This window comes from Condylura cristata, unplaced genomic scaffold (assembly GCF_000260355.1).
Source record: "Condylura cristata isolate star-nosed mole 26May11 unplaced genomic scaffold, ConCri1.0 scaffold00012, whole genome shotgun sequence".
Classification (NCBI taxonomy): Eukaryota; Metazoa; Chordata; class Mammalia; order Eulipotyphla; family Talpidae; genus Condylura; species Condylura cristata.
In genome coordinates, this window is record NW_004567113.1 from 4,196,434 (window position 1) to 4,223,109 (window position 26,676).

The following is a 26,676-nucleotide window of genomic DNA, read 5'->3' on the forward strand; positions in this document are numbered from 1 at the left end:
TCGCTTCTTGGTGCTGGTTCACTGCCTCAGGTGCCTCAGCCCCCAGCCCAACGTTTTCAGGACAGCCCCAAGCTCTCCCGCCGCTGCCGCCTCCAGTTTCCCCTCCCCTTGGCGTTGCTTGGCTATAACTTCGCGGAGCTTCTTTTCTTGCCCGGCTGGTTGCTGGGAGGTGCAGCGGGCAGTGGCCGCTCCTGCTGCGAAGCTGGGGGATGAGAGGGGCCCCGGCCAGGATGGGGAGGCAGCGAAAGACTCTCGCTTCTGTGAGTTCTGCTGGTGGGGGGCTAAGGAAGGCTGTCGACTAGGAGGAGGCCGAGGTTGAGGAGGCCGGGGAGGGGTGATGACGGTGTTAAATGTGGCCGCGCAGCTCCCCGGGGAGCTGCCTGAAAGGAGAGTGCGCTCACCAGCTGACAGCGCGTGCTCTGCTCCAGACGCTCCGCACCGCGGCCAGGAGCCTCTGCCAGCCCCTCTATTGTCAGCGGTTCTCTAATTAAGAAACACTCACATTACGGCAAACCACCCCCACGCTTCTTGGTTCCAGTTCTTTTCTTTATCTTCCCCTGACTTCTTTCCTCCCCTGCCTCTCCCCTGCGCCCCAGGATTTAACCCATTCTCAGCTTCGTTCTCCTTTCCTTGTTAGGGGCCTACCAGAAGTGGGACCTCAACGTCTGCCTCACCCTTATTTGGCCTTGGGGTGAGGGTGACTGGTGAGTCAAAAGCAGCGCACTAAAACTCCACCTTTAATAACACCCCCCACCCCCATCTCCCATATCTTCTCACACAATCACTTTCCAGCAATTCAAATACTAAAAGTCATCTTTAAGTCTGACCAGTACTAGCTGATTTTTCCAGATTGCAACCTACAAGTCCATGCTGCAAATGACAAATGCGTTGGCAACTTTGTGTTCCCAATTCTATCAAGCGTTTTGAACTGCCAGGAAATTGATCACTTTGTTAAAATTTCAAGTGAACTGAGAAAAGAAGTAATTGCAGGCTATATTTTAATAACAGATGCGAACTTTTTGCAGGTTGAATCTTTAAAATCAACAGGAAAAACCCCAATGAAACATTGGACCTGTATTGATGATTAAGGAATTGAACTTTGCTCTCCTTTTTCTGAGAAGGTTGGACCCTCGATTAGCAATATCCCAAAACATGTTTAAACTTGCCTGTTGCCAAAAAGTATCTTTCTTCAGCTTTCTGTGAAATCAAATGTGATTCCATAAGTGTGGAGAGAGCCAAAATTCTCCACAAATAAAAGTGGTGGGGGCTGGGAGCTAGAACGCCAAGACAGAATATAAAGGAAACTGCTTAAAATATATAAAACTCTAGAAACCACCAGCAGTGTCGAAAAAAACTCACCCGATTTATCTATCTTCATTACTTTAAGAAATGCTGCCGCTTTGTTTGTTTGGGTGATATTAAGCATGCTTAACTTGCACACATAGTTGATTCCTTTGCTAGTATCTTGGATACTTGGATCTGACTTTGGAAGGTAGAAGCTAATTGCTAATAATGGAGAGAAAGGAACCAGTCAGCATGGCAGAAGTGGTCTGGCATATGGGGAATGAGCACTCAGAAATACTCAATATTCAAGTTTCCAAAATATTAATGAGATTATAGCAACCTGCAGCTATATGTTACAGCTTGTTAATGGAGTGTAAGAAAGAGAGTAGCCAAACGTTTGTTATGCAAACTTGCAAACTCTGCAGCAGAACCTTAAAATGGAAATGTGATTGTACATCTCTTTCAGAGAAATGCCAGCATAAAAAAGAAGGAAGAAATAGAATGAAGGAAAGAAAAGAGGTTAAAGTCCTCATTTGAACTTTGAGCACTTAATTTACGACAAAGTGATTTAGTTTTTTGTGCTTGCCTTGGTGGGTTCGAAGAATTCATCTTCACTTTTCAATCAGTGTGATACAGAATTTCCAATCTGATACTCTGTTATGGTGGTTTTCCTCTTGAGAAGAAATGTAAATTCCTTAAATGAAGTCTGCATTATCTCCAAAATCACATATAATGCCACTATTATTTGAACACTTTCTGTGAAATCAAGTATCTTCTTATCATCGTGGTTAAAGGAAAAAAAAAATATATATATATATATTTGCATAGCTGTAGATCTTGCCCACGGATTTTATTGGAGAGGATTTGTGAACACATTGAGCTAGTAGATGCAATTAGATAAATTCTGAATATTGACACTTTCTGGTTGTGTAATTTTGGAGCAAGTCAGGGACTGTAGTTTTCTCATTTATAAAAGATGCGAAAGAAGTTACTTCTGTTCTGAAGTTACTTCGGTTCTGATATTACTTCTGTTCTGAAATTTCTATAAATCCATGAAAAGTAAAGTAATAAGTTTGGAAGTGCTTTTCTTTTGTTTTGCACAAAATGAATGTTAATGGTTTTGAGAAATTGAAATGGAGATCATTTTCCTTGAAGAAAAAATTCACAACTTTATTTTTCTTACTGCTTTCCTTTTCTTAGATTCCTAACAGTTTAAAGGATTTGAGGTTCCTCCACCTCTTTTTCATAAACAAAAACACACCTAGTCACTATAAAAAATATGTGTACAGTCATCCTGCAAGGTAAAGTTATATGTCCATGCCTCTTGAGTCTGCTTATTGAGAGCTGAGATCAAAATGATTTATTCAATAGTGGGAAGATTCTTGATGTTTATCATGAGGATGGCAAACTCCTTGGGTGCAGAAGGTTATCTAAGGGACAGGTGCATTGTTTCTGCCCCTGGAAAGTGCCCTGAGCTTCTGCTCTCCTCTCCCAGAGAGTTGGCAACAGTTCTCAGCTTCCTTTGGTTGTCACTGGCTTTCACAGAAAGTCACGGATAACCAGGTGGTCAGTTAAAGACTGGCTCTACAGTTATCTGCCCCAAATTAGGACTGTGCTCCCTCATGTCTTTAGCATACTTAGTGTTGGGCGCTAACCTTGTCTTCAAGGTGCTATGAAAAGAGGGTGCAGGAGCTACTAAACTAACCTTCTTTCATTTCCCCCTTCTCATAGTTTGCTATCCCAATTAAGACACAAAACATAAAAGATTTGACTGAAAATGAACCCCTCAAATTCAGCGATGCTTATCAAATGAAATGTCATTCAGTCTTTAGTTTAATAAGCAGTTTTAATCTCACAATTTCCACAAATATATTTTTAAAACCCCATGTTTTGTTCCCCCAAACACTAAATTGGCTTTATAAAAATTCTATGCTCCTGAGACCTAGAATAGGTTTTCTTTAGTGAGGATCCTGATGTGAAAGTGAGCGCAACATTTAGATCTGTAACTGGTTCAACGATGTGGTTAAATGCTTTCTGCATAGCAATAATTCAAAAATACAAAATAAAAGCAAACATTTATCTGTTATTTTTAGTAACAGCAGCCAAAAAACAACAGAATTGTTTAGGAATAAAAAAAAAACGGCATCTCAGGACAACTGCAGTGTTATAATTTTTAATTTTAAAAAGATTTTTCCCCTTAAGTTCTTAAAGCTTTTCTCCGTTGTTCTTTTTTCCTTCCCTAACTCTGAACCCTAACCGCCCCCCCCCCAAATAAAAGACAGAAGAGGAAGGAAAGAAGGAAAAGAAGTGGCAGGATGGGGGGATAGAGTAGAGAGAGACAGAGACACACAGAGAGAAAGAGGTCAAGAGAGATTGTGTTTGTTTTGTTGTGTAGCTGACCTAGGAGAAAAGCTTTCAGCAGGGCTAAAGTCTTCCTGAAGTAGAAACAGAATTAACCTTGGCAAAGTCCAAGGGAGGTCTGGGAGAGCTGAAATACCAGGCTCCCATTGCTTAGGTTGCTGGGGCTTGGAGTAAGGAAGACTGGAAAGATTCTTGCTATCCAAGTAACAAAACTATATGCCAGAAGTTTTATCTCAGAATTATTGACAAGTGCCCTTCCTTTTCTTTGTAAGATTTCTGGGGCTACTTAAAGGAGCAAGGTTTGTAACAGAATTTTCTTTCAATCTTAAAATGTCATAACTTTGTATTTATTAGAAAACTCAGTTCAGATCTTCAAGCTATTTAAAAATGGTTTCAATGATTACATCAGAATGGAATAAATAAATGACAAATGAAAGTTATTTTCAAGTTTATTTTTATCATTTGCAATGGAAATACATAAAACAATGGCAGTTGGCTTTGCTAAATTATAATAAAATGATCTCGTGTAGAAAATGTAAAAAATGAATCAAGATAAGTAGCAATGGTAGCAAACACTCAATAATAAATAAGTTTTCTAACATTAACAAAGCAAAATAAAATTGACCAAATACTTTTGACACTACTCGATTTTTTTTATTTAATTTTAAACAAACATTTGAAAAGAGCTTAAGGATTATAAGTGGCCATGTTTTTTGTTGTTCTTTCTTTCTTTCTTTTTGTCTGTAATTGGCAGTTAAGTTGTCCTGGAACCGCTTCAGTGGCGGCTGATAAAGTGCGTGAGCCAAGTTTCCTAAAAGACACCAACCTTCTCGAGATCCGACATACATATTGGGTATGTTTACACAATTATCAACCTCCACACTCCCTGTTTTCTAACAAGTCCAAAAGTTACTCACTTTGGAAGCTTTAGCTTTGCGTTTCATTATGCATTTTGGGAAACAACTTCGGGAAAATAACTCTTCCAAGTGCAGAGCGCACTACACACAGGGATGGATGCTCAAGGCGTAAAATAAATTAAACACAAACTAGCGACAGAGAAGATGCGACGTTTTAGCAGCATATTGGCAGCAGGGAACTAGGATAACGATACCATACATGGGTACACATGTATCTATGTAGTGGGGAAGAAGGTGGGGGGGGGGCGTAGAACGCAACTCTCAGAACAAGTTTTCATCAAACAATATAAACAATAGGAAGTTTGGAACAACGGCGGCTTTTGCAAACCATCAAATGTAGCTGCCCTCTGAAGCTGAGTCGTTGGCGAACAACGACCATGACCATCGCAGAGCAAAAATAAAAAGGGTGCAGGGATCTTTAACTGAGGATCTTCCCGCGGAGTGGGGAAGGGCAATTTTGTTTCTGGATCAGTTTTCAGTCTCTTTCCTAACTTGCCTCATCCGAGTCACTGTAATGGGAATGGGGGGAAAACTCCCCATCGCTTCTGTGGGACCGGGGCGAAGTTTTGCTACTTTCCTCCTGCACTGGCTGCAGGATGCCTCCCGGCAGCGACGGCGACAGGTTCTTTTGAGCCATCATCGCTGTCAGGGCGCTGTCCTCGAAAGTCGAGAAGTGCAGAGCGTCTAGCTGCACCGAGTAGCCGCCGGAGGAGGCCGGAGCCGAAAAGCGAGTCCGGCAACTTCCGGGTGGGGTGGGTCGCGGGCCCCCTCCGGAGGTCGACTGAGCGCCCGCAGAGGTCGTCGTGCCCGCGCCGCCTTCGTAGGGGGTGGCGGTACGGAGATGGTGGTGGTCGCTCTTGCACGACGCCGGCGGCGGCGGCGGCTGCTCCCCGCTGCCCGGCGTTTGTAGTAGCTCGGACAAGGCGTTGATGTAGATCTGGGCCATCTGTAGAGTTTCGTACTTGGACAGCTTCTTGTCGTTGTTGAAGGATGGGATAACGTTGCGCAGCTGGTCGAAGGCGTGGTTCAGCCCGTGCATCCTGCGTCGCTCCCTGGCGTTGGCCGCCAGCCGCCTCTGCTTCTGCACTCCGTTCACCTGTTTGCTGGAAGGGGCCCGCTGGCGGCTGCAGCCCAATTCATCCACCACCACCCCGCCTTTCAGCTTGCAGAGCTGTTCCCGCACTTTTACCGGCCCGGGACTCTTGCCACTGCCTCCACTGTTGCCGGCGCTGCTCCTCCTCACCAGCTCCCCCCGGCCCTCGGCCTCCTCCCGGGCCGCCGCGGCTTCGGAGGTGCTCAGTTCAGGGGAATGCAGCAAGTATTGGGCGGCGCGTGCCGTGCAGATTCCCTGCAAAGTGGGAGCCAGCCAGGCGCGTGGGTCGGTGCTGTCCAGGAGGGACAGCTCGGCCGGGTAGACTGGATGCTCTCTCGTCTGCAGGGTCGCCGGCGGCTGTGGCGGCGGGAGCTGAGGGAGGTGGTGCGGCTGGGGATGGTGGTGGTGGTCCCCCAACTCCTTCACTTCAGCCCACTCTTCTGCGTGCAGCAGGCGGGACATTGCACTGCAAGAGGCTTGGAGGCGCAGCGTCGGAGCAGGCACTGAGAAAGCAGCTCAACAACAAAAACCCTTCCCGAGTTTCTCCTGCAATGTCTTATTTTTTTCCTCCCCGACCCTCCCCCACACTCGGAGATCACACACCAGGTCGCGTGCAACGAAGCTTCTCCGGTTGCTGAAGGCACTGCGCCCCTTTAAAAGCGGCACGCGCCAGTGTGTCTCTCGCCCTCCCCCCTCTCCCAGCCCCCTCCTCGCGCCGGTCGCGTGTCTGTTCAGCCAATGGAGGGAGCGGGCTGGCGCGTGCGAGCAGCCAATCAAAGAGTTTTACGCCTGGAGAAAGTTCCTGGGTACACTGGACCCGGAGCTTGCTCTGAGTGCTTTTTTCCTCCTTTCTTCTTTTTCTTTTCACCCTCTTTTAAGTCCGTCAAATTCAAATGTTAATAGCGGGCTGTAACTGGACTCGGGTGTGAGTCCCAGGGCCCGTGGTGGGGTGCGTGAGTAGTTGCGGGGCTGGGTCCCGGCTGGCGTGGGAGTCTGCTTTGGGACAGGCGTGCGCAGCCCTGGGCGCGAGGGCGACTCAGAGCGGAGCTGAACGCGCCTGGTGTGCGGCGGAGGGAAACAGGCCGGCCCTTCGCAAACTGGTACCGAACCCACCGCGGGTGCCCGAACACTTACAATCTCTGGTCTATGATATGATGTATGCACACATGCACCTATAGACATAATACCTATATGTAGCTGTAAATCTCATAGTTGTGCGTATAGACGTGGTTATATGAAATGACCGCCACTTAAACGTTGGGATAAAAGAAAAACTGTTTTGAGTAAGTTTCTCAATGTTTTTTTATCTCTCGTTCCAGATATACTTTGTCGTGTAATTTTTTTAAAATGGAAAATAAAGGTGTAACACAGTTATGGAATGTGCCAAATTCTCCAGTCCTCTCGGTGCCCTTCTTCCAGCGCTCTGTGCCCCACTATGGTTGCAATCCCCCAGGGGGATTTTACGTTTTAACACTCAGTAGAACTCCTTACTAAATGAGGAGTCAGGGGAGGGTGCCCAAGAAAAAAATGAGTCTGTATTCCACGCAATTCTAAAGACTTTCGAATTACAGAAGCCGGATATTACCTACCCTTCTGTCTCAGGAACCCTGGGTTTAGAACCACGCGTGCCTCCTCCCGCACACAGAAACCAAAGCCTAACTCACCCTCCCCCATTCCATTTGTCAGGGTGTGCGCTCCTCCAGCTGCCTCCGCCTCATATCTCTTGCTCCACACCCTCCCGCCCCCGCCCTCCGCCCCCGCCACCTCCAACCCCAGACTGCCAGCCAGATCTAAGAGTCCCGCGACCTGGAGAGGCTGGGACGGCAGTTTACAGATGAGTAACCTCCTCCAGCCCTTACCTCAAGCCTCTGTATAGACCGTAAAGAGCCAATCAGAAGCGCCCTGGCCACGGGCACGCCCCGGCTTGCGCCCTGCACGCTCCACCTGGGGTGTTCTCTTGCCGCCTCCCAGGGGCTCGGCAGTGGTTTGGCCCAGCTGGTGCTCGCGCTGCTTTTGGCTCTGGGCCCTTCGGGAAGGAGTTTCGTCTTCTAGGAAAGATAGTGAATAGACAATAACCCTTGGAACTTAATTTTGCAGTGTCCAGAAAGATGGAAAGTTGTACTCCCTGTATTTTCAGGGACTTGATCTAACCTTCATTTTAGCACTCCTTGAACAGAAAGAGCCCTAGAAACTGGACAGTATTAGCTTGTGTGTTCTGTTTAGGGTGTGTGCATACAACACTGTAGCCTATCTTTCTTTGTATTCTTCACATTTGTATTCTACACTATATTCTATCCCTTTCTACCTTAATGGAGATGTATATACATATATACATACATACATACATACATATATATATGCATCTACATCTCTATGTCTATGTTTATCTCTACTGAAGTGTGAAAGAGTGGAATAGAGAGCTAAAATGATACTTAATCTATCATTCTTCAGTTTTCTTCAACCTTGTCTATTTGGTGTGTAGGGACAGTTGTGGAATTTGGACCTTAAAGGGACCAACGGTAGCTTCATATGTAAATGTTGTCATGATTGAACTGAGTATCATTGGAATCAATTTCTGAAGCTGTTTCTATGGAACAGTGCTGTTATTAAAAATTGTTATTTCAAAAACTAATTGTTAATACTCATGAGTGCCATAATGAAACTTTTAGAAAAATAGATACTTCTCATAGTATATCAAGGTACTCAGCTGGAGCCTGGACTTCTGAGTCATTTATATCACATGCTATTCCTTATACATTCATTTCCCCCAGCTATTTCAGTTAAAGGCTGCTCCTAGAATTCTTCCTCATAAAGCCACTACCAAAAATGTAAGGTGTTCAAATTTGTTTAGACTTGTGTCTTCCAAACTCGTGGCCCTTAATTTAACTGTGACTGCATAGGGGCCACATAGTCATTTTCCTCTGAGCTTAAATAGTTGTTTCACTGTATCTAAATTTTTATTAAACATACAAAATATTGGCCCTAATTTGCCAGCTTTATAAATAACCACTAGTATTATTTTACTTGAAGCAAGTCTCAGTATCAAAGTGAATTAACTAGTACTGAAATAACAAGTGTCAGTGATTTTTTTTGTCATCTGTGATGAAATACATTTCTTTTGTCCTTAGAATAAAAAGAAAGTTATTTTTGTCATCCTCTCTTCCCTCTCCTTCTCTTCCACTAGGTGAGCTAGAGGAAGGTATGCATGTGAGCTGGGGAATGAACACAGGCCTAGACATGGGGCTGGAACTTGCCCAGAGGAACTGTTGCTCCTGCCTAGTTTGTAGTATGGGTGTCAAGCAGCAGGCCCATGAGTGTCTCATGGGAGATGGATACTGTCAACAGAAGCTAAGTGTAGACTTTGGCAGGTTAAATAGAAGATTGTTCCTTGTGCATGGGCAGTGGATTAATAACACAGAGAGAAGGTTTAATAAAAAAAAAATGACTCTTTGAGGACAGAGTGACATTTCTCACTTGTCAGACAGTCTACAAATAGGGAAGTGGAGAGAGCTGTAGTGTTGGTTTTCTCTCTTTCTTTATATATATAATTATAGGGTACAGAAATAAATATGGATGCAAATATAGTTGTGTGTGTATGTATATACATATATTTACAGTCCTTTTCCTTGTCAGGTAATGAGCATATCTATTCCTCATTTTCACTTTCTAAATAAAATTTCCCACTTAAAAAAAGTGTTCTTTGAAAAAAATAGGCTATTCCAAGTATAAGAGAAAAAGCAGAAATATTTATTTAAAAAATTTCATTCTATTTCAGTTTGCTGAGTGAATGTTGAATTTTCTCAAGTGATTTTTTAAACCCAATTGATTTGGGGTTGATCACATGATTTGGGGTCATGTGATTTTTCTTTAGATTATTAAAATAATAGGTTACTTTGATTTTATATAGAGAGCCAGGTGCAGCATATTAGTCTTTTATGTATTGTTGGTTTCAACTCGATAACATTTTAATGATGTGTGTAAGAAATAAGGAATTGCTCAGAGAATGTTGTAGACATATCAAAAAGACCATAGAGTGCCCTCCCTGGTGGTGAATGGGGTTAATGCACAGCACTATGAAGCTATCCAAAGCCACTACAGCACCAGTTCTACCCCCTGCCAGGGAGGTGACCCACACGGCACAGCAGACCTCTCCTGTCTTGCCTGCTCCTCCCCTTAGCATTGTATTTCAATCTGCCTGTTCTGTTCACCATTCTGTCTTTGGTGAATCCTCTCATTCCCTGCACCTCTGGTGTGTACCCCAGTTCTTGTGTGTATAAATAAATATATCTTTTAAAAATATTTTAAAAAAATAGAAATTTGAGGGCCCTCTCTGTTGGCACAACCCAGCACTGCAAGCTGGCCATGCCACTTCAGTGTGAGTTTGGTCCCCAGCTCTGGAGGAGACCCACATGAGGCAGCAGACCTCTCCTGTCTCACCAGCTGCTCCCCTCAGCTGTGTACTTCCTTGATCTGCCTGTTCTGTTCTCCATTCTGTCTCTGGTGAAGCCTTTCACTGCCCCTGTACCTCTGGCCTGTCCCAGTTCTGTATGCATAAATAAATAAACCTTTAAAAATAGAAATCTGAGGCCCTCCCTGGTGGCACAGCGGGTTAAAGCACAGCACTGAGAATCTAAAGCTGCTTCTGCATGAGTTCGATTCCCACCTGCCCCGGAGGTGACCACATGGCGCGGCAGACCTCTCCTGACCCGCCCGCTGCTTCCCTCAGTAATGTACTTTGTCGATCTACCTGTTCTGTTCCCCACTCTGTCTCTGGTGAAGCCTCTCGCCGCCCCTGAGCCTCTGGCCTGTACCCCAGTTCTGTATGCACAAATAAATAAATCTTTAAAAATAGAAATCTGAAACTACTTTTAATGACAAAATACAGGGCAATTTGACCATTAACACATGCAATAATCACTACATTTAACCTACTCTCAAGAAATGAAGAAATCTCTGAATCCTTTAATGTATTAGAATGAATGCATGCATTGAAAGTTTGATAATTATAAAATGTTAACTACAAATGATAGAAGATAAATTCTAGGATTTCAGAAAATTTTGACAGACACCAACTGAATCAAGTAATCAAATTAACATAACCAGCAATGAATAAGACAAATCAAATTTATGCAGGAAACAAAGTAGCATTTCTAGAGTATTCCTGTCAAAGATGCAGATCCTAAATTCAATCAAGAGAAAACAAACCAACTCAAGCTGTCTAGAAGCAAATCTGTAATCTTTAAGCATTTGAAGATTATAAAAGGCAAATAAAATCTCAGGATCTAGACCAGGTTTGTGGAAGATAAGTCTGATGTCTTCTTTCAAATTTTATCCTTTTCTTTCTTTTTAAAGATTTATTTATTTATGCATATAGAACTGGGGTACAGGCCAGAGGTGCTAGGGCTATAAGACAATTCACCAGAGACAAAGTGGGGAGCAGAATAGCAGACTGACAAAGTACACTGCTGAGGGGAGCAGTGGGTGAGACAGGAGGAGTCTGCTTCACCATGTGGGTCACCTCCCTGGCTGGGAATAGAACTGGTGCTGCAGTGGCTGTGGATCACTTCAGAGTGCTGTGTTTTAAACCCCTTGAGTCACCAGGGAGGGCCCGCTCTGTGCTCTTTTTAAGCATTTATAATTATCAGAATATATATTATGATCTTTCTCACACTCATCCAGATGACAATTGTGTAATCCTGCCTACTAAAATATCACCTAAAATTCAACTTTTAAATCAAATACTATCTCCACTAGAAATTCTTTCTTAATATACCTGAGAAGGACAACCTTTAGCAAGGAGGTAAAAGCAAGGTATATTTGGCTTTACTATATTAATATGGAAGTTCAAAGTTTCATTTAATGTAGTACAACTCATTGAATAGCAGGTATTTTTATTAACATAATTTTATTATATCTTTAGTGATTACCTATCGTTGCATAATACATTTTCCCCAAATCTAGTGGAGAAATTACACCCTCCAACCACCACCCAATGGCCATTTATCATATTATAAGTGGTAAGAGATTTTGAAGCTCCTCAGATGAGTAGTTATGGTGTGTGGTTGCTTGTTAAGGTTTAAGCAGTAACTCAGCTATCTGAAGATTTGTAGATCTAGAAGATCTACTTCTGGAGGCTTCATTCATATAGCTAGAACATCAGCACTTGCTTTGGGTTGGAGATCTCACTTTCAAGCCACGTGAATAATTCCTCAGGGCTGTTTGACACATAGGCTCCTGGCTCTCTCCTGAAGTGACTCAAATGAGAAAAACGCAAGCTTCACTGTTTTTTAGACCTACACTTAGACCACACAAGCTGCCATTTTTGCCATGTTCTAGTTATTAGGACTGAGTTATTAAGTCAAGACCACACATAGTGGGAGTGCTCTTAGGCCCTGAAGGAGAGGGAAGAATGTCAAAAAATATGTGGATGTGTGGTAAAATAGTTTGCTTTCTTTTCCTGTTAACTTCACTTGCAAATTTAATTCCTCCTTATTCAATGAAGTGGGGAGCAAGTGTTTTAGCAAATTGTGATAAATATAGCAGAATGCAATGTAGAGACTTATGGGGAAGTTGACTAGCTAAACCAACTTAGCAAATCATGATTGAAGAGAAAGTTCATTGTCTCTGTAGCAATTTTAAATAACATGTATTCCACAGTTTTATCTGTAAATCAACCAGTTAGACTCTTCATAAAAACCACATTATGCTAGCCTATTTGTGGAGAATCTCCTTTCCATCTATTTTTGTGATATCTCTTTATTTCAAAATCATATTTGTGATCTCATTTGAATTTATACAAGTATATAGTCTAAGCATTTCTTTAATGATAATTAGTGATGGATGAGGACAATGATATGCTGATAAATGTATTAATAGTTGGATCTTTGAAAAACATTATGCATACCTCCTTATACAAATTATTGTAAATCTTATTGATATATAATTATATATAATTATTATATAATTTTATTGATTTTATTGATATTGACATAGTTTATAAATAATAAAATATTCAATACTACTTACTATAAATTCCCTATAACTACTTTTTCTCACATAATGTTTTCATTATTTTTTGCCATTGTTCTATCCCAAACTAATCAATGGTAGCAATTACAAAGAAATATTTCCCACATGAATGTTGATTGTTATTTTTCATTAGAGTTAATGAAAAAGATGAAAGTAAAATGAAAATGAAGCAGATGTTGGAATTCACTGGAGAGCTAGTGACATGAGCATCTTTGCTAAATAGTGTATTTGTTTCATTTAGTATTGATAATTATCATCAAGCAAGTGTGATTATTCATTTAGTACTTATCTCTCCTCTATCTCCTTTCATTCTTGCCAGATTATTCTGCAGTGATTGGGGCAGCTGAGAAAGAAGCTGGCTGACTTCTGTTTGATGAGTCATTTCCCCATGATCGTTAAGCATATGCTGTGAGGTAGATCTCTTGTGGGGGTTGGTAGGGGACATGAAGACCTGTACACTCCATGTTCATTCCTACAGTTCCATCTACATGATTCCTCCTCATATCTTTTTGTAGCCACTCTTCCAGTCTTCCTCTACGCCCTTGATTAACCAGCTATAGGCTGCTTAACCACTGACTGGTTAATCAGGCCCATGCATCCAGTTTTATTCTTACCTCAGACATCTCCTTCTTCATACAAAGTTGATGACAAAGTGAACCACTCAGGGCTTTCCCTCAGCACTGTCTTTCAGGGACTTCTCTGAGGTTTGTAGCACAACCGAAGCTCATTTTCAGTTAGTAGACATATCAAGTCACTATATACATAAACCAGTTTCAGTTTTACCTTCTCTCTTAATTGTTCCTTTTCACTGAAGGTGAAACATTGAAGTAACTAAGAACTTACAGTAGGGACACCTGTTCATATAACTTATACTTTCTGCTGTTGTTTGTCTAATCCAGAATGTACCATTTGCATGGCATAATGGATTGCTTTTGTCTTGCCAACCTCCCACATTCCCATTATGGTTTGATGGGATGTACAGATCAAAATTAGTGGTTCCAAATAGTGACTTAAATGTCCCTTCAGGAAGTGTATAATAGCATGACAGTAAACAATTTCATGTTGCAGACAGTGTAGCCTTGCTCCAAGCTCTCTGGGTGATCTGTGACTCTTATATTGGGTCTTCCAAAGGATTCTCAATGGTAATCTATATTCTACAAATGTCCTAGCACCATGGGATCTGCTGAATTCTATAATCTAAAGGACAAGGATGCTTGTTTCACAGCTTAAATCTCTCTCTCTCTCTCTCTTTTTTTTAGCATTTTACTTTGTTTAAAAGATTTATTTACTTATGCATACAGAACTGGGGTACAGACCTTAGGTTCAGGGGCAGTGATAGGATTCACAGAGACAGAGTGAGGAGCAGAATAGGCAGATCTACAAAGGACACTGCTGAGGGGAGCAGTGGGCAGGTCAGAAGAGGTCAGCCATGCCACGTGGATCACCTAGGGGTGGGGATTGAACTCACACTGAAGTAGCCGAGGCCTTTAACCCTTTGCACACCAGGGAGGGCCTCACAGCTTAAATATCTTTAAAAAATACTATTCAAAGCTATTTGGTGTCTGAGTCCTAGCTGATAAATAAGTCAGAGCTGTATTCCTAAACATGGCATGTGTTTTCTCCAAAGTCTAAAAAGGACATCTAGGCATTACAGTTTTCTTAGTAAGATAAGGTATAAGGAATAATATCATTCCATTACTTTGGATGATGCTTTAGGCTATCATAAACTTCTAGAATCCTAAAAATGTCACCAATATGATAGAATCCTTGACCATTCATTGTAGTGTTCATATCCCACCCCTCACCCACATATACCTTACAAGGGCATTCATTATGATGTCACCTTCTGCTCCTCAGGTAAATGAAAATTTCACTAGTAGAATGGATCCCATGACATTCTGAAAGGAAGGGCCAGATGATCAAGATCTCTTTTGCACAAGAATCTTAACATTTCTTTGTGTCAAGGTTGTGAATGTACTGTTGCTTATCTTTTTTTTTAAAGATTAATTAATTAAATTAGTTATTTATGTAAACAAGAACTGGAGCGTAGGTTAGAGGTATGAGTGGGGGCAGTGTGAGGATTCACCAGAGACAAAGTGAGGAGAAGGAAAGGCATATCTATTGAAACACACTGCTGAAGGGCGCTACAGGTGAGATAGGAGCAGTCTGCCATGTGGATCAGTTCCTTGGATAGAGACTGAACTCATGTTGCAGTGGCTGCCAATAGCTTTATAGTACTAAGACAACCTCTTGTGCTACCAGGGAAGCTCTGTTGCGCTAAGCAAATGTGAACTGCTTCTAATTATCCATTCTGGAAGATTCATCAGATAGATAACTGCGTAATAAACACAACATTAGCCCAGAAGCTAATAGTTAAGAATCCACTGATTTAGGTTCACTGTAGTCTAAGTCTACTGCCATCTGTCTTCTGATTTTTGCCAGTGCCAGACTGATAAATTAAATAGGAACATGGGAGAGACTCTTGCTCTTACATCCTTTAGTGGCATATAACTTTGGAAGAGAGATTAACTCTTTAGTTCCAACCAACAGACAACAATTTTCTGTTTACTATCTTGGACAGGGTATGATTTCAGAGATTTTTGCTGGATTGCTTCTGCCACTGTGGCTTTTAATGCAAGGGCTAGGGAACTAATGTGAAGTTTCTAACAGCTGCTAAGTATAGCCATGCAATTAATGCACCTGGGAACTAGACAAATGACAAAGCTCTGTCAGATTACCGGGGCAGCATTTTATTTATCACTTGGCCTTTATGTGCTCTCACTATAACCAAGATACATGCTGGAATTTTGATTCTCCTTGTATTAGTGTCAGCTTATACCTCTACACAACAAGCCCTTTAATATTCTGGATAGTTTCTTCTCTCAGGTAGATTCCATTTTGCTAGCGTAACTAGTTTAAGTCCATTTGCAACAGCACCGAGGAAGTCTTTAGGGACATAACTTCCATTGATCGACTCAAACTTGCTCAAATGTAGAAACCATAGGGAGATAGAGGAATTTATTGTGATGGTTAACATCAGCCTTTGGCTTACATTATATTTGATCTTTTCTCATTAGATACATGAAGCAATACTCTTATTAGCTGTCTGTATTCACTTCTTATTGCTATTTTGATAAATGCTTTCGTCTGGAATATCCAAGGAAACAGAATCAATGAGAGATTATTATTTTATGGAATTGGCTCATGGCTCATAAATGAGGGAGTTGGCAAGTCTGAAATTTGTAAAGCTGGCCAATGGGATGGACACTTAGCTGGGAGTTAGTGCTGCAAATTTAAGGCAGAATTTGCTTGTCTCCGGTAAAGCTTGATTTTGTCTTTCCACTCCTCCAACTAATTGGATAATGCCCATCCATTGATTGAATCTAATCTCCTGATTGAATGCAGTTTACCTAAAGGACTGCAAACTAATGACAGATATTAACCACAATGAAAATGCCTTCACAACAATGCTGAGGCTATTGTTTGAATAACTATTCAATATATTCTCTAGGCTGGTTACTTGGTACAGAAAACGAACCCTATACCCTAAAGAGCCTCTGTCTCTTCCTTACTCTTCTTTCTCTATCCTAGCCCTGTCAAGATTTGCTTAAGGCTTGTACTCTGAGCTCCTAGTAGATGTCTGTTAGGTATTGCAGAGCTTTTTTGTAGTAGCTCACTTGCTTCCAAACCATTAAAAACAATGTCTAAAATCCATACAAATATCTTACTCTAATGTTCTGGAGATTAGAGGTCTGAAATCATTTTCACTGGGCCAAAATCAAGGTGTCAACAGGACATCTTTCTTGAGTCTCTAAGGGAGAATTCACTTATTTGTGAGGTCTTTTCAAGCTTCCAGAAGCTGCTTGCCTTTCTTGGCCCATGACTTTTTTCTATCTTCAAAGCCAGCAACGTATTTGTCTCTTGTATTTTTTCTGAGTTAGTAATTGGGTGATGAGTTCAACACATTTCCAGTCTTTTATGCAACGGAAACTGCCATAGCTCTTAAGTGCTAGAGTTATTGCATACAGTGAGTAGATCCCTTTTCTCCTGCATCCTGCTCCAATTCACCATGGAAGAGGTCCTGAGTAACCCTAAAAGTAACAGACTCTTACTGAACCTACAGAATGCCAGTGAGTATCACAACCCTTTTATAACTGCTGTGTTCCTTGTTACTATCTGGCCAGTGATGATCCAGAAATCCATCTGCAATTATGAGTTCTAGACACTTGCAATGTAAATTATTTTAGTTCTGTTTCTCCCCAAAGCATGTCTATGGACTAAGATTCAGTTTACATAAGAACAGTCATTTACTTTTTAAGTATTTCAATTATAAAAATTTTATGTTTTTACTTTTTATGTAGTTGATTGTATACACATATCACTTCTCACTTCTTAAAAAGATTTATTTATTAATGCATACACTTGCTTCCAAACCATTAAAAACAATGTCTAAAACCCAGAGGAGCTGGTGGGTGAGAGGATTCACATAAGACAGAGTGGGGAGCAGAACAAGCAGATAGACTGAAACACAGTTGAGGGGAGAAACAGAGAGGCAGGAGAGAACTGCCAGGCCATGTGGGTCACCTTCTTGGCTGGAGATTGAACTCCTGCTGTAGTGGCTGCAGACAGCTTCATAGTACTGACACTTGCAGTGCCAGGGAAGGCCCCACTTCTCAATTTTTTAAATCCTCCCTTACCCTCAATAGATTACATGAAAAAATAAATTCTATATGGATTAAAAGTTAAATGAGGCCCTCCCTGGTGGCGCAGAAGGTTAAAGCACAGCACTGAGAAGCTTAAGCCACTTCTGCATGAGTTCGATTCCCGCCTGCCCCAGAGGAGATCCACATGGCGTGGCAGACCTCTCCTGACCTGCCCGTTTCTCCACTCAGCAGTGTATTTCGTCAATTGCCTGTTCTGCTCTCCACTCTGTCCCTGGTGAATCCTCTCACCTTCCTCGTCTCTGGCCTGTACCCCAGTTCTATATGAATAAATAAATCTTAAAAAAAAAAAGTTAAATGAGAGTGTGGAATTATAAACATATCTAGAAAGTAACATGTTTTACTGATAGCAAACTAAGTAAGGGAATTTTATGCAAAAATCACTGGGAGAGTTAACAATTCAATAAATTAAATTAATAAAAATTATTAATAATAAAAGGATTCTACAAAGTACAGTACATAAAAATCTAAAAGAATGTTTATCATCTACAAAAATCATAAAAGTTAAAAGTACATGACAAACTGGAACAAACTACTTGTAACAAATTTTATACATAGGGAGCTAATAAATGTAATATAAAGAAAATGAGTAGTTCCTGATAGAAAAACAGCCAAAAGATAAGGTCTTTTATGAAGGAGCAGTAAAGATGGTCCATAAAGATGAAAAACTTATCCAACCAGGAAATTCAAATTAAAACAATATAAAAGTTCCAGTTAATTGTTCCAGATCAAACACAGAGATACCCTTCTCAAATATCATTAACATGACAGAAAAAGGATACAAAAAGCATAAGCTCACAGAACAAAGAAGAATAGTTAGAGACAAGTGCAAATGAAAGATGTCAATAACTGTATAAAATGGAAGCAGATAGACAAGTGACCCTTGGTTTAGCAGAACTAAGAAAGTTTAGACCTTAGTCTAGAGGAGAAGTAAAGATCAATTTTTGCTCCTTTTCCCCAAAGATGGTTGGTGCTCAGTTACCGCTAAAGACAGTGGCAAGGGGAGGATTGATGGAAAGAGGACTGTATTCTAAGCTTGTTAATGGCATGCACGTAAATTTGGGCGTCTCTTTATTTCTTTTTTTTAACTATAAACATCATTAAAGAATTTATTGTTTGCAGTAACAACTGTAATTTTGAAACTTTAGAAACATTGCAGGATAAAAAAAATTAAATCATGAAGATTTTTAATAGGGAACAAAATGTAAATTAAAAACCTCTTGCAATTTAAATTAAGAATACAGGTATTTTTTAAAAAATCTTTCCTCTTACGTCTTTTTATTGTAAACTGAACCCTTGTTTCTTTGTGAGTAGTAAATAGTACTTAGTCTTTCATTTACTCTACTCACCTGAAAGGCTGCTATGATAATGGCTTTTGATAGCTATTTTAGATACAGAATCCCTGTACATACTGCATATGTCATAAAATCACAATAATTAAATTTTGCAATCTTGGCACCATTTGAACATACACCTTTTATTTTATTTTGTTTTTTACATTGTCGTTTATTTTTGTACAATATTTGATTTCTCCCCTCAGATCCAGTCCCCATAAATCTCCCACTACCACATCACCCATGAACATTGTGCTCTTCCCTCCCTGTTTTGACCCCTCCCTCATCTCCCTTCCTGCTATATGCCTTTTGTTTTTGTTTTTTGTTTTTTTACTTTTGCTCTTCTTAGTGAAATCATCTCTATTACATTTTTCTTTTTCCTTTTGACTTATTTCACTGAGAATAATCTTTTCTGGCTCCACCCATGTTGTTGCAAGTGACTTGAGTCTATCTTTTTTGATTACTGGATAGTGCTCCTTTACATGTGTGTGTATATATATTTATGTGTGTGTATATATATATGTGTGTATATATATGTATACACACATATATACACACGTACACATACACACTCACACATATATTTATGACATCTTGATCCATACATACCATACATATCTGTTTTGGGGCATTTTGGCTGTTGTCATATCTTAACTGTTGCTAAAGAACATAGCATGAAACATAGGAATGCAAGTTTCCTTTTGACCTAATGTTTTTTTGTGTCCTTTGAGTAGATTTCTAGGAGTAGTATTGCTGGGTCATATAGTAGTTCCATTTCTAGTAATTTGAGGAGGCCCCCACATATCTTGCCGTAGTGGCTGAAGCAGTTTACATTCCCATCAGCAGTGTACAGGGAAGGGTTTACTTTTCTCCACATCCTCACCAGCGTTGTTGTCAGTTTTTTCTCTTAATCTGGACCATCCTCATAAGTGTGAAATGGTATCTCATTGTGGTTTCATTTGCATTTCCTTGATTACAAGTGATGTTGATCATTTTTTTTATGTTCTTGTTGGCTATTTACATTTCCTCTTTCAAGAAGTATCTTCTTAGTTGTTCTGCCTATTTTGGGGGACTAGATTGTAATTTGTTTTTGTTGAGTTGTGTGAGCTCTTTGTAGATCATTTATATCAGCCCCTTATTTGTTGTATGGAGTGTAATTTTTCTCCCAATCTGTGGGTTGTCTCTTTGTTTTGGCTATTTTCTCTTTTGTTGAACAGTTTTTAAGTTTAATTTAGTCTCAGTGTTTATCTTTTCCTTCATTTTCTTTGCTATGGAGATGGATCCTCAAACATGTTTCTGAGCTCAATGTGGTGGAGTGCTTTAATTATGTTTTCTTATTTGTATTTTATGGTTTGGGGTATTTAAGGTTTTTATACGTTTTGTGTTGGTTTTTGTTTAGGGTGTGAGGTAGAAGTCAAGTTTCATTCTTTTTGCATGTAGTTGTCCAGTTTTCCCAGCACCATTTACTGAAGAGCTTTTCCCTTGGTGTAGTGTGCATTCTTTGTTCCTTTGGACACACATATTTGACTGCCTTGTTAAGTAGAGATTTCTGATCAATGAAAATGAATATGTTTAGTATAACAAAGCAGTTGTCTGTAATATTCTGTGAATAAAAGCTTCCCAATTTCTTACATGCTATCTGTTGAAAACATAGATGTAGAACACTTAAAGGCAAACACATTTAAGACTTGACTATTGCTCAAACCTGTAGTAGCTTACCAATTCTCATAGGCTGAAGACCAAGATCCTTAGTGTGGCTGATATGACATATAGATTGGACCTTATTTAAATCTGTAAGTGGCTTCCTATAATTCTTACCTTTGATTTCAGGGTTTCAATCTCTTGAACCAACTTTCAGTTTTTCCAGTCATACTTCTATTATCAGATGAATTTTGCTTTCTTACACTGAAGGACAATGATTGGTCCCTTGGTCTGAATTTTTCTATACTTGATGCAGGGCAAGGGACACTAAACCAGCCAAGAACAGAGCCCAAGTGGTTTACTGGTCACTGTCTGAGTTTTTCACCCATGTTCACAATTGCAAGACTACCCAGGCTCAGGGAACAACAACAAAGGAATTTCATTAACAAACCAGGAAAGGGCCTCCCTGGTGCCACAGGGGGTTAGGTCTCACCACTGTTAAGCTATCAGCAGCCACTGCAGCATGAGTTTGATCCCCAGCCAGGGAGTTGACTCATGAGATGCAGCAAACCTCTCCTGACCTTCCCTCCTTCCACAACCCCCACCCCCGTTCCCCTCAGCAGTGTATTTCAGTAGAGTTATGTGTTTTGCTTCCTGTCTGCCTCTGGGGAATCCTCTCATGCTTCTACACTCTGGCCTGCACCCCAGCTCCTGTATGCTTAAATAAATAAATCTTAACAAAAACAAACAAACAAAAAAACCAGGGAAAAACAAAGATTTACTGAGGCCAATATTAGTGTTTACCACACCAAAAGCCATGTCCACTGTTTTTCAGTCCTGCTCTTCTCCTGAACAATAGGCCACATGTCTAAGATGGCATCTTCTTGACAAGGTGGACCCGTGGCAGCCAGACTATAGGCTGGGTTCCAACTCACCAAGACATCAGAAGATGCAACAGGAGATACTCCGGAGCTTCAGGGATGCCCCAGCACAGCATCAAACAAACAACACTCAAAGCAGCAGCTGCAGTGGCCAAACAACAAACAGCCACACTCACAGCTCAGCGAGGTGCCTGCTTTAGGTCTTTGCCTTCCTTGCCAGGCTGTAGCCTCAGCGAAACCGGGAACAGTTTCAGTTGCTCGATGAACTGCAAATCCTCTAAGCTTTTCCTCTCCAAGTTTGGCTGCTGGAGGCCTCCACCTTCAGATGTCTATAATAGCCTTCTGGATGATTGTTGTGTTGGAGGCCTACAATCCACTGACCCAAATGCTTTATATCCAAAAACCTTGAATCCTGAAGATTAAAATGAATCCATTCCCTTCTGCAGTTCTTATTCATTGTCCCACCCCAAAATGAGTACTTTCTAGCATTTTCCCTGGGGCTATTCATCCTCACCAGCAACCCCCTCCAGAGGCACTGGTGGCTTCAGCCACCCCACTGGTTACAGACTCACTTCTGTTCCCCAAACATCTTACTCTAGCAAGTGCGTTATCTCTTTCCAGTAAGCCTGCTGCTAAACTAGGTCAGGGCTCTTTGTCATATATTCTCATTGTATCTAATTCCTTGCCTTCCGAGGATTTCTCATCAATTACAAATCCACATTTAATGACTTTCTGTGATGCCCAAGTGTGAACTTCAGGATTTTGCTCATTGTGTTATGCCCATTGCTTAGCCCATTGTCTGGAACATGGATGACAGTCAATCTGTATAAATTGAAGGGAAAATATGCTTTAGAGGGGCTTAAATTTGCTTTATTAATTCTTTCAAAGAATGGTTTAGTTGCTGTCTGTCAAATTTTAGTCTGTTAAAAAATTCTCTGTAGTTTTCAGCGCACAGAAACTTAGATTTTGTGGGGAGTGGAAGGTGGGAAATTTGGAATCAAATTTATACTAGGGACTGCAGTTACAGAAATGATGTTACATCTTCCTCATGTAATTTGTATATAATCAGTTTTGAATACATTTTATTAAATAAAGAATTGCTGCTTCTTTGTCTTGCTAGTCTAGTATTGTTCTAATATTGATAGTCACTCAGAGCGATAGGTTTAGATAACAACACTCTATTCACTATGATGAGTTCTTTATAAGTCCTGGCCTTTATAAAGACTACAAAAAGACTCAGTGAAGAAGAACTGAATTCACTCTCACAAGAGCTAAGGATCAACTCTGTGCAGTCAATTTAAGCATAACTGTGTACATTGTGCTGGAAAGGACAAATAGCAACAGCCTTCTGTGAGGCGCCTTTCATGATGGGGAGTGTGTGGCTGTGTCGCTCCTGTTATTTTCTCCATTCTTAACTCACAAACTGCAATCCCCTGATTTCCTTTATTTCCAACACTTCTTTAGGCTTTACCAGGTTGAACAAGAAAAATTCTTAAAAAAAAAAAAAGTCTTGTAATCAAAAGCAGAAAACTCTTAATCTGTTTGAAAGTGTACATAATTTAGTCTTTAATTTCAGAAGCCCACTCCCTCTTCCCACTGCTGTGCCTTTTGGCAAAGTTCCATATACTGCTGGAACTTCTGATGTGAGTTCTCCGAAAATCTTGGCACTCTTGCCAACGATGGGGCTGGATGGTGTCTGCATTCAGCTAGCTCTTTCTGCAAAATATTGCCTACGCTACTCCTTCTTATCCTGTGTGTCTGTCCCTTGACAGCCGCTGTGTTCTGATGGGGCAGTGAGAGAATTGCTTGCTTGTGACTTTTAGAAGAGAAATACATTTTGCAGGTTGAGTTTACACCAGAATGCTCCCTGTGCGTCATTATCAAACACCCCTTGGCCACACTTGCATGGTGTTTCACTCTAATTGTTTCGAGCACATTTCAAGTTCATGTGATCTGTATTAGGACACCATCTTCCTCTCATACAGCCTTGGCCATGCAAAGACAGACAAGCTATTCATTAAATGAATTAAGTTTATTACCAATTTCTAATCACCATAGAAGGAATTGGAATTCAACCAGGCAAGTTATTTATTGACAAATTTTTATTGATAAAATAATTTATCAAAGATTTATGAAAAAAATTAAAAATCTCTGAAAAGGAAAATTATATCAACCTAGATAGTAAAAGGAATGTGTGGGTAAGGGAGGGTTTCCTATTGGGGTCTTGATATGTAAATGACATCAGTGATCTAAAGATTTTACTTCGCAAAAGAATCTAAGATCTAATATCACAATGCACAAGAAAGGTTTTACTGTAAGATAAACATTGTGTGACTATAAGTGACTTCATCTCCTGCCCAGTCGTGTTAATCTTGATACCTATTCAGACATCCTAATCTGCTTCCCAGTTTGGATCTGTCTATTCTTCTTTCTCAAGTACCATGACCTGCAGATCATCTTGTTTCATATGGTGGGTCTGTCATTTCGGCAACAGCTTTTCTTCCTGGCTTGCCCTGTGTCTAGCTGGCCCTTTGGCCCTGTGCCCCTGACCTTGGGTGGCTGGTCCTCTGAGTTGTTCTGGCTCCCTTCCCATGGCAAGTGATGATTGAAAACAAGCAAACATGGTCTCGGTATATTTTTGAAGTAGTAAAATGAAATTTAATTATTTAACCTTAAGAAAAGATTTGGGAATTTTTTAGTGCACTGAGCTGGGGTGTTAGGTCAGCTCTTCTAATATATAGTAATAAGGAGGTTGGACATTACTTTCTATTCTATTTAAGATATTTTGGCAATTGATAGAAAAATTGAAACAACTTCCTTGTCTATAATTCCCTTTATTCTGGGAATCTGTAGACTGGAATGTAGTTGAAAAAATATGACTTTAGGCTCCAGAGCTTCTAGAATGCCAATCCTATCTGACCTTTTGATACATAAACATCACCTTGTTCATTCAAGCGATATAGTACATAGATTTTTATGCTATTCCAAGAAGCACATGCTAATCTGTCCTTAGTTTTGAAGAAGTCCGCATATTTTAAGTATAAAAAAAGAACACTTTTTAAAATTTTTTCTTAAAGGGCTGCTAGGTATAAATAGCTCCATAGGCACTCTGATTAAAGTTCTAAGCAGGACTGAAATTAGTTATTATTCCAACCTCAGAGATACTGATCCAGTGAAACTGAATTCAAATTGGGTCACCTATTCAAAATATACTTAGAATTGCCAGATATGTAAGGTCAGATTGGAGCCTGACCATGTCGGGGAGAATAAAGAACATGGATGGGGTTCCTCCATGCTGTGATTGTGTGTGTTTGTGTGTGAGTGTGTGTGCAAGAGGATATATATGACTTGTAATCCAGAAGCACATCTTATCACAGGTCTGTTAAGCAGACAGGGAGTAGACAAGTCAAAATCAGAGGCATAAAAGATTGGCCTAGAGATAAACTGTACTAAAAGAAGGAATATGCCATAAAATACTAGCTTAAAATTAGTGTCTAGAAAGAAGATTGCTTTATCAGCCCAACTCTAACAAGAGTCAGGCAGTCAAAGATGGCTTGTGTTTTGTTTGATGGGCCAGTGTTTCTTTTCTCCAAGTCTTCTGCCTCTGGCTTGGGGAGAAGCTGTCTGTTGGAGTGGCTGTTGGTTCCTTGGACGCCTGGAGCTCAGGTGATTCCCTGAACCACTTTATCAGGTTAGTTCTCTGGGGCAAGTATCAATTTTCTACATTGGGATCTGGAGATATCTCTATCAGGAGCTGGGTCTCATGGTCTAGGGAAGGTGGGTTTGTTTCTGTGGCAAGAGGGCACTGGCTTTGTTTCACTGGAACATGTTTTTGATCTCCTGAAAACATTGTATTCTCAGTATTTTCATCATTGTATCTCAAAATTTAATACAGTACTGGGTACATAAGTCCTCAATAAAAACTGCTTGATTTCATGAATTCAGAATTCCTATACTGGAATAAGTCATCCAGAACGTCATGGATTTTGTTTTTTGTGTATCGTTCACTTTCTTATGGGGATGGATAACAGAATATCCCTCTGGTAAATTATAGTATTGTTTTTGGTAGGGAGGAGGAAGAGCCAATGGAAACAGGGGTGATTAAAAAAAATAAGAACATTTACAAAGTGCTTTCATATACATTTTCACTTGATTCTTACAACATCTCTGTGAGGTAGGTACAGTATATAAAGTCTTTATTTTTATTTTGCAAAGAAAGATACCAAACACTAGAGAGATAAGTGATTTTCCCATAATCTTAATGAGTGTCAGGGCCTATTGTGAAGCCACCTCTTCAACCTCATAGCCTAATTCCACCTGTGATCACCTACAGTGGGAGGCCTATCAGCATGATGACATAACAAGAAAGGTGTTCAGTAAGTGAGAATCTAAGTTGTTTTAAAGTCAGATGGTTTAGAAAGAATATATTAGTAAGCAGAATCCATAAGGTTACCACTTGCCGGGGAACTACTGCTGCTGACTGGAATCTTGTGGATTACTTTGGCATGTTAGAAGGCCATCTGTGTGTAGAACTGGCCAAGTGGAGCTCCCTGGGTGGCCAAAGAACAAAGCAGAGGGAATTTTTGTGGCCATTATTACACTGCCCAGCATTAATCATGTTTAGTTGTCTGACTTCTCTACTAGAAGGTGAATTTCTTAGGTGCAAACATTGTATCCTCAGTATTTTCATCAGTGTATTCTCAGAGTTTAATGTAGTACTGGGTACATGATAGGTCCTCAATAAAGACTGGTTGAATTCATGAGGGAGTCTCATGGGTCATTTCCACATTTTACTTGTCAGAGATTGCTCTTCATGGAATGGCTGTTATAGATGAATGTAGACCTGGGTGTAGGTGGCACTCAGTTATTTGTGTTGATGGGTAATATACTGAGCCATTGCTATTATAAGATATAATCTGACAATCCAAGTGTTCTTTCTCTACACTGATAGATTTACTTGTTGTGGACTCACACTGGTGGGTTGATGCTATTCAGTGATTCACGCAGAATGTAAGCATTTGATGGTCACTGGGGGTAAAGGCAATTCCATTGGCATGGCGAAAGTGGACCGTTTTGTTACATATGAAGACAATGATGTTTTAGTAATATGGAGAGAGATCCATGATACAAGATTATTAAATGTATCTTCAGTTGTTCAATAAGGGTTGGAAGAGGCCTCTTTCTTTTTCTGATTCAGATCTGCCAAGGCACAGTCTCCTTGGTCCTCCATGTATTCTTGGACACTTGGCACAAGACCCACAGTGGGTGGTTAAACTTGTACAGGCAGAAGCTGGAGTTCAGTGCTGCATAGTGCAGACTTGAACCTCAACTCCAGTGCTCTTGACCAGCACATATGGGCAAGACATCCACTGCATAGAAGACTCCAAGCCAGTGGGCTAGCTCCAGAAAGGCCCA

At 40.7% G+C, this 26,676-nt stretch overlaps 1 protein-coding gene across 1 annotated transcript; it reads right to left on the reverse strand.

Moving 5' to 3' along the window:
• Positions 1-4,983: 4,983 nt before the first annotated feature.
• Positions 4,984-6,146, reverse strand: ATOH1 (atonal homolog 1 (Drosophila)). Its single transcript, XM_004681117.1, has one exon. The coding sequence runs from the start codon at positions 6,115-6,117 to the stop codon at positions 5,050-5,052; it is 1,068 nt and encodes a 355-aa protein (XP_004681174.1). The 5' UTR covers positions 6,118-6,146; the 3' UTR covers positions 4,984-5,049.
• Positions 6,147-26,676: the final 20,530 nt, after the last annotated feature.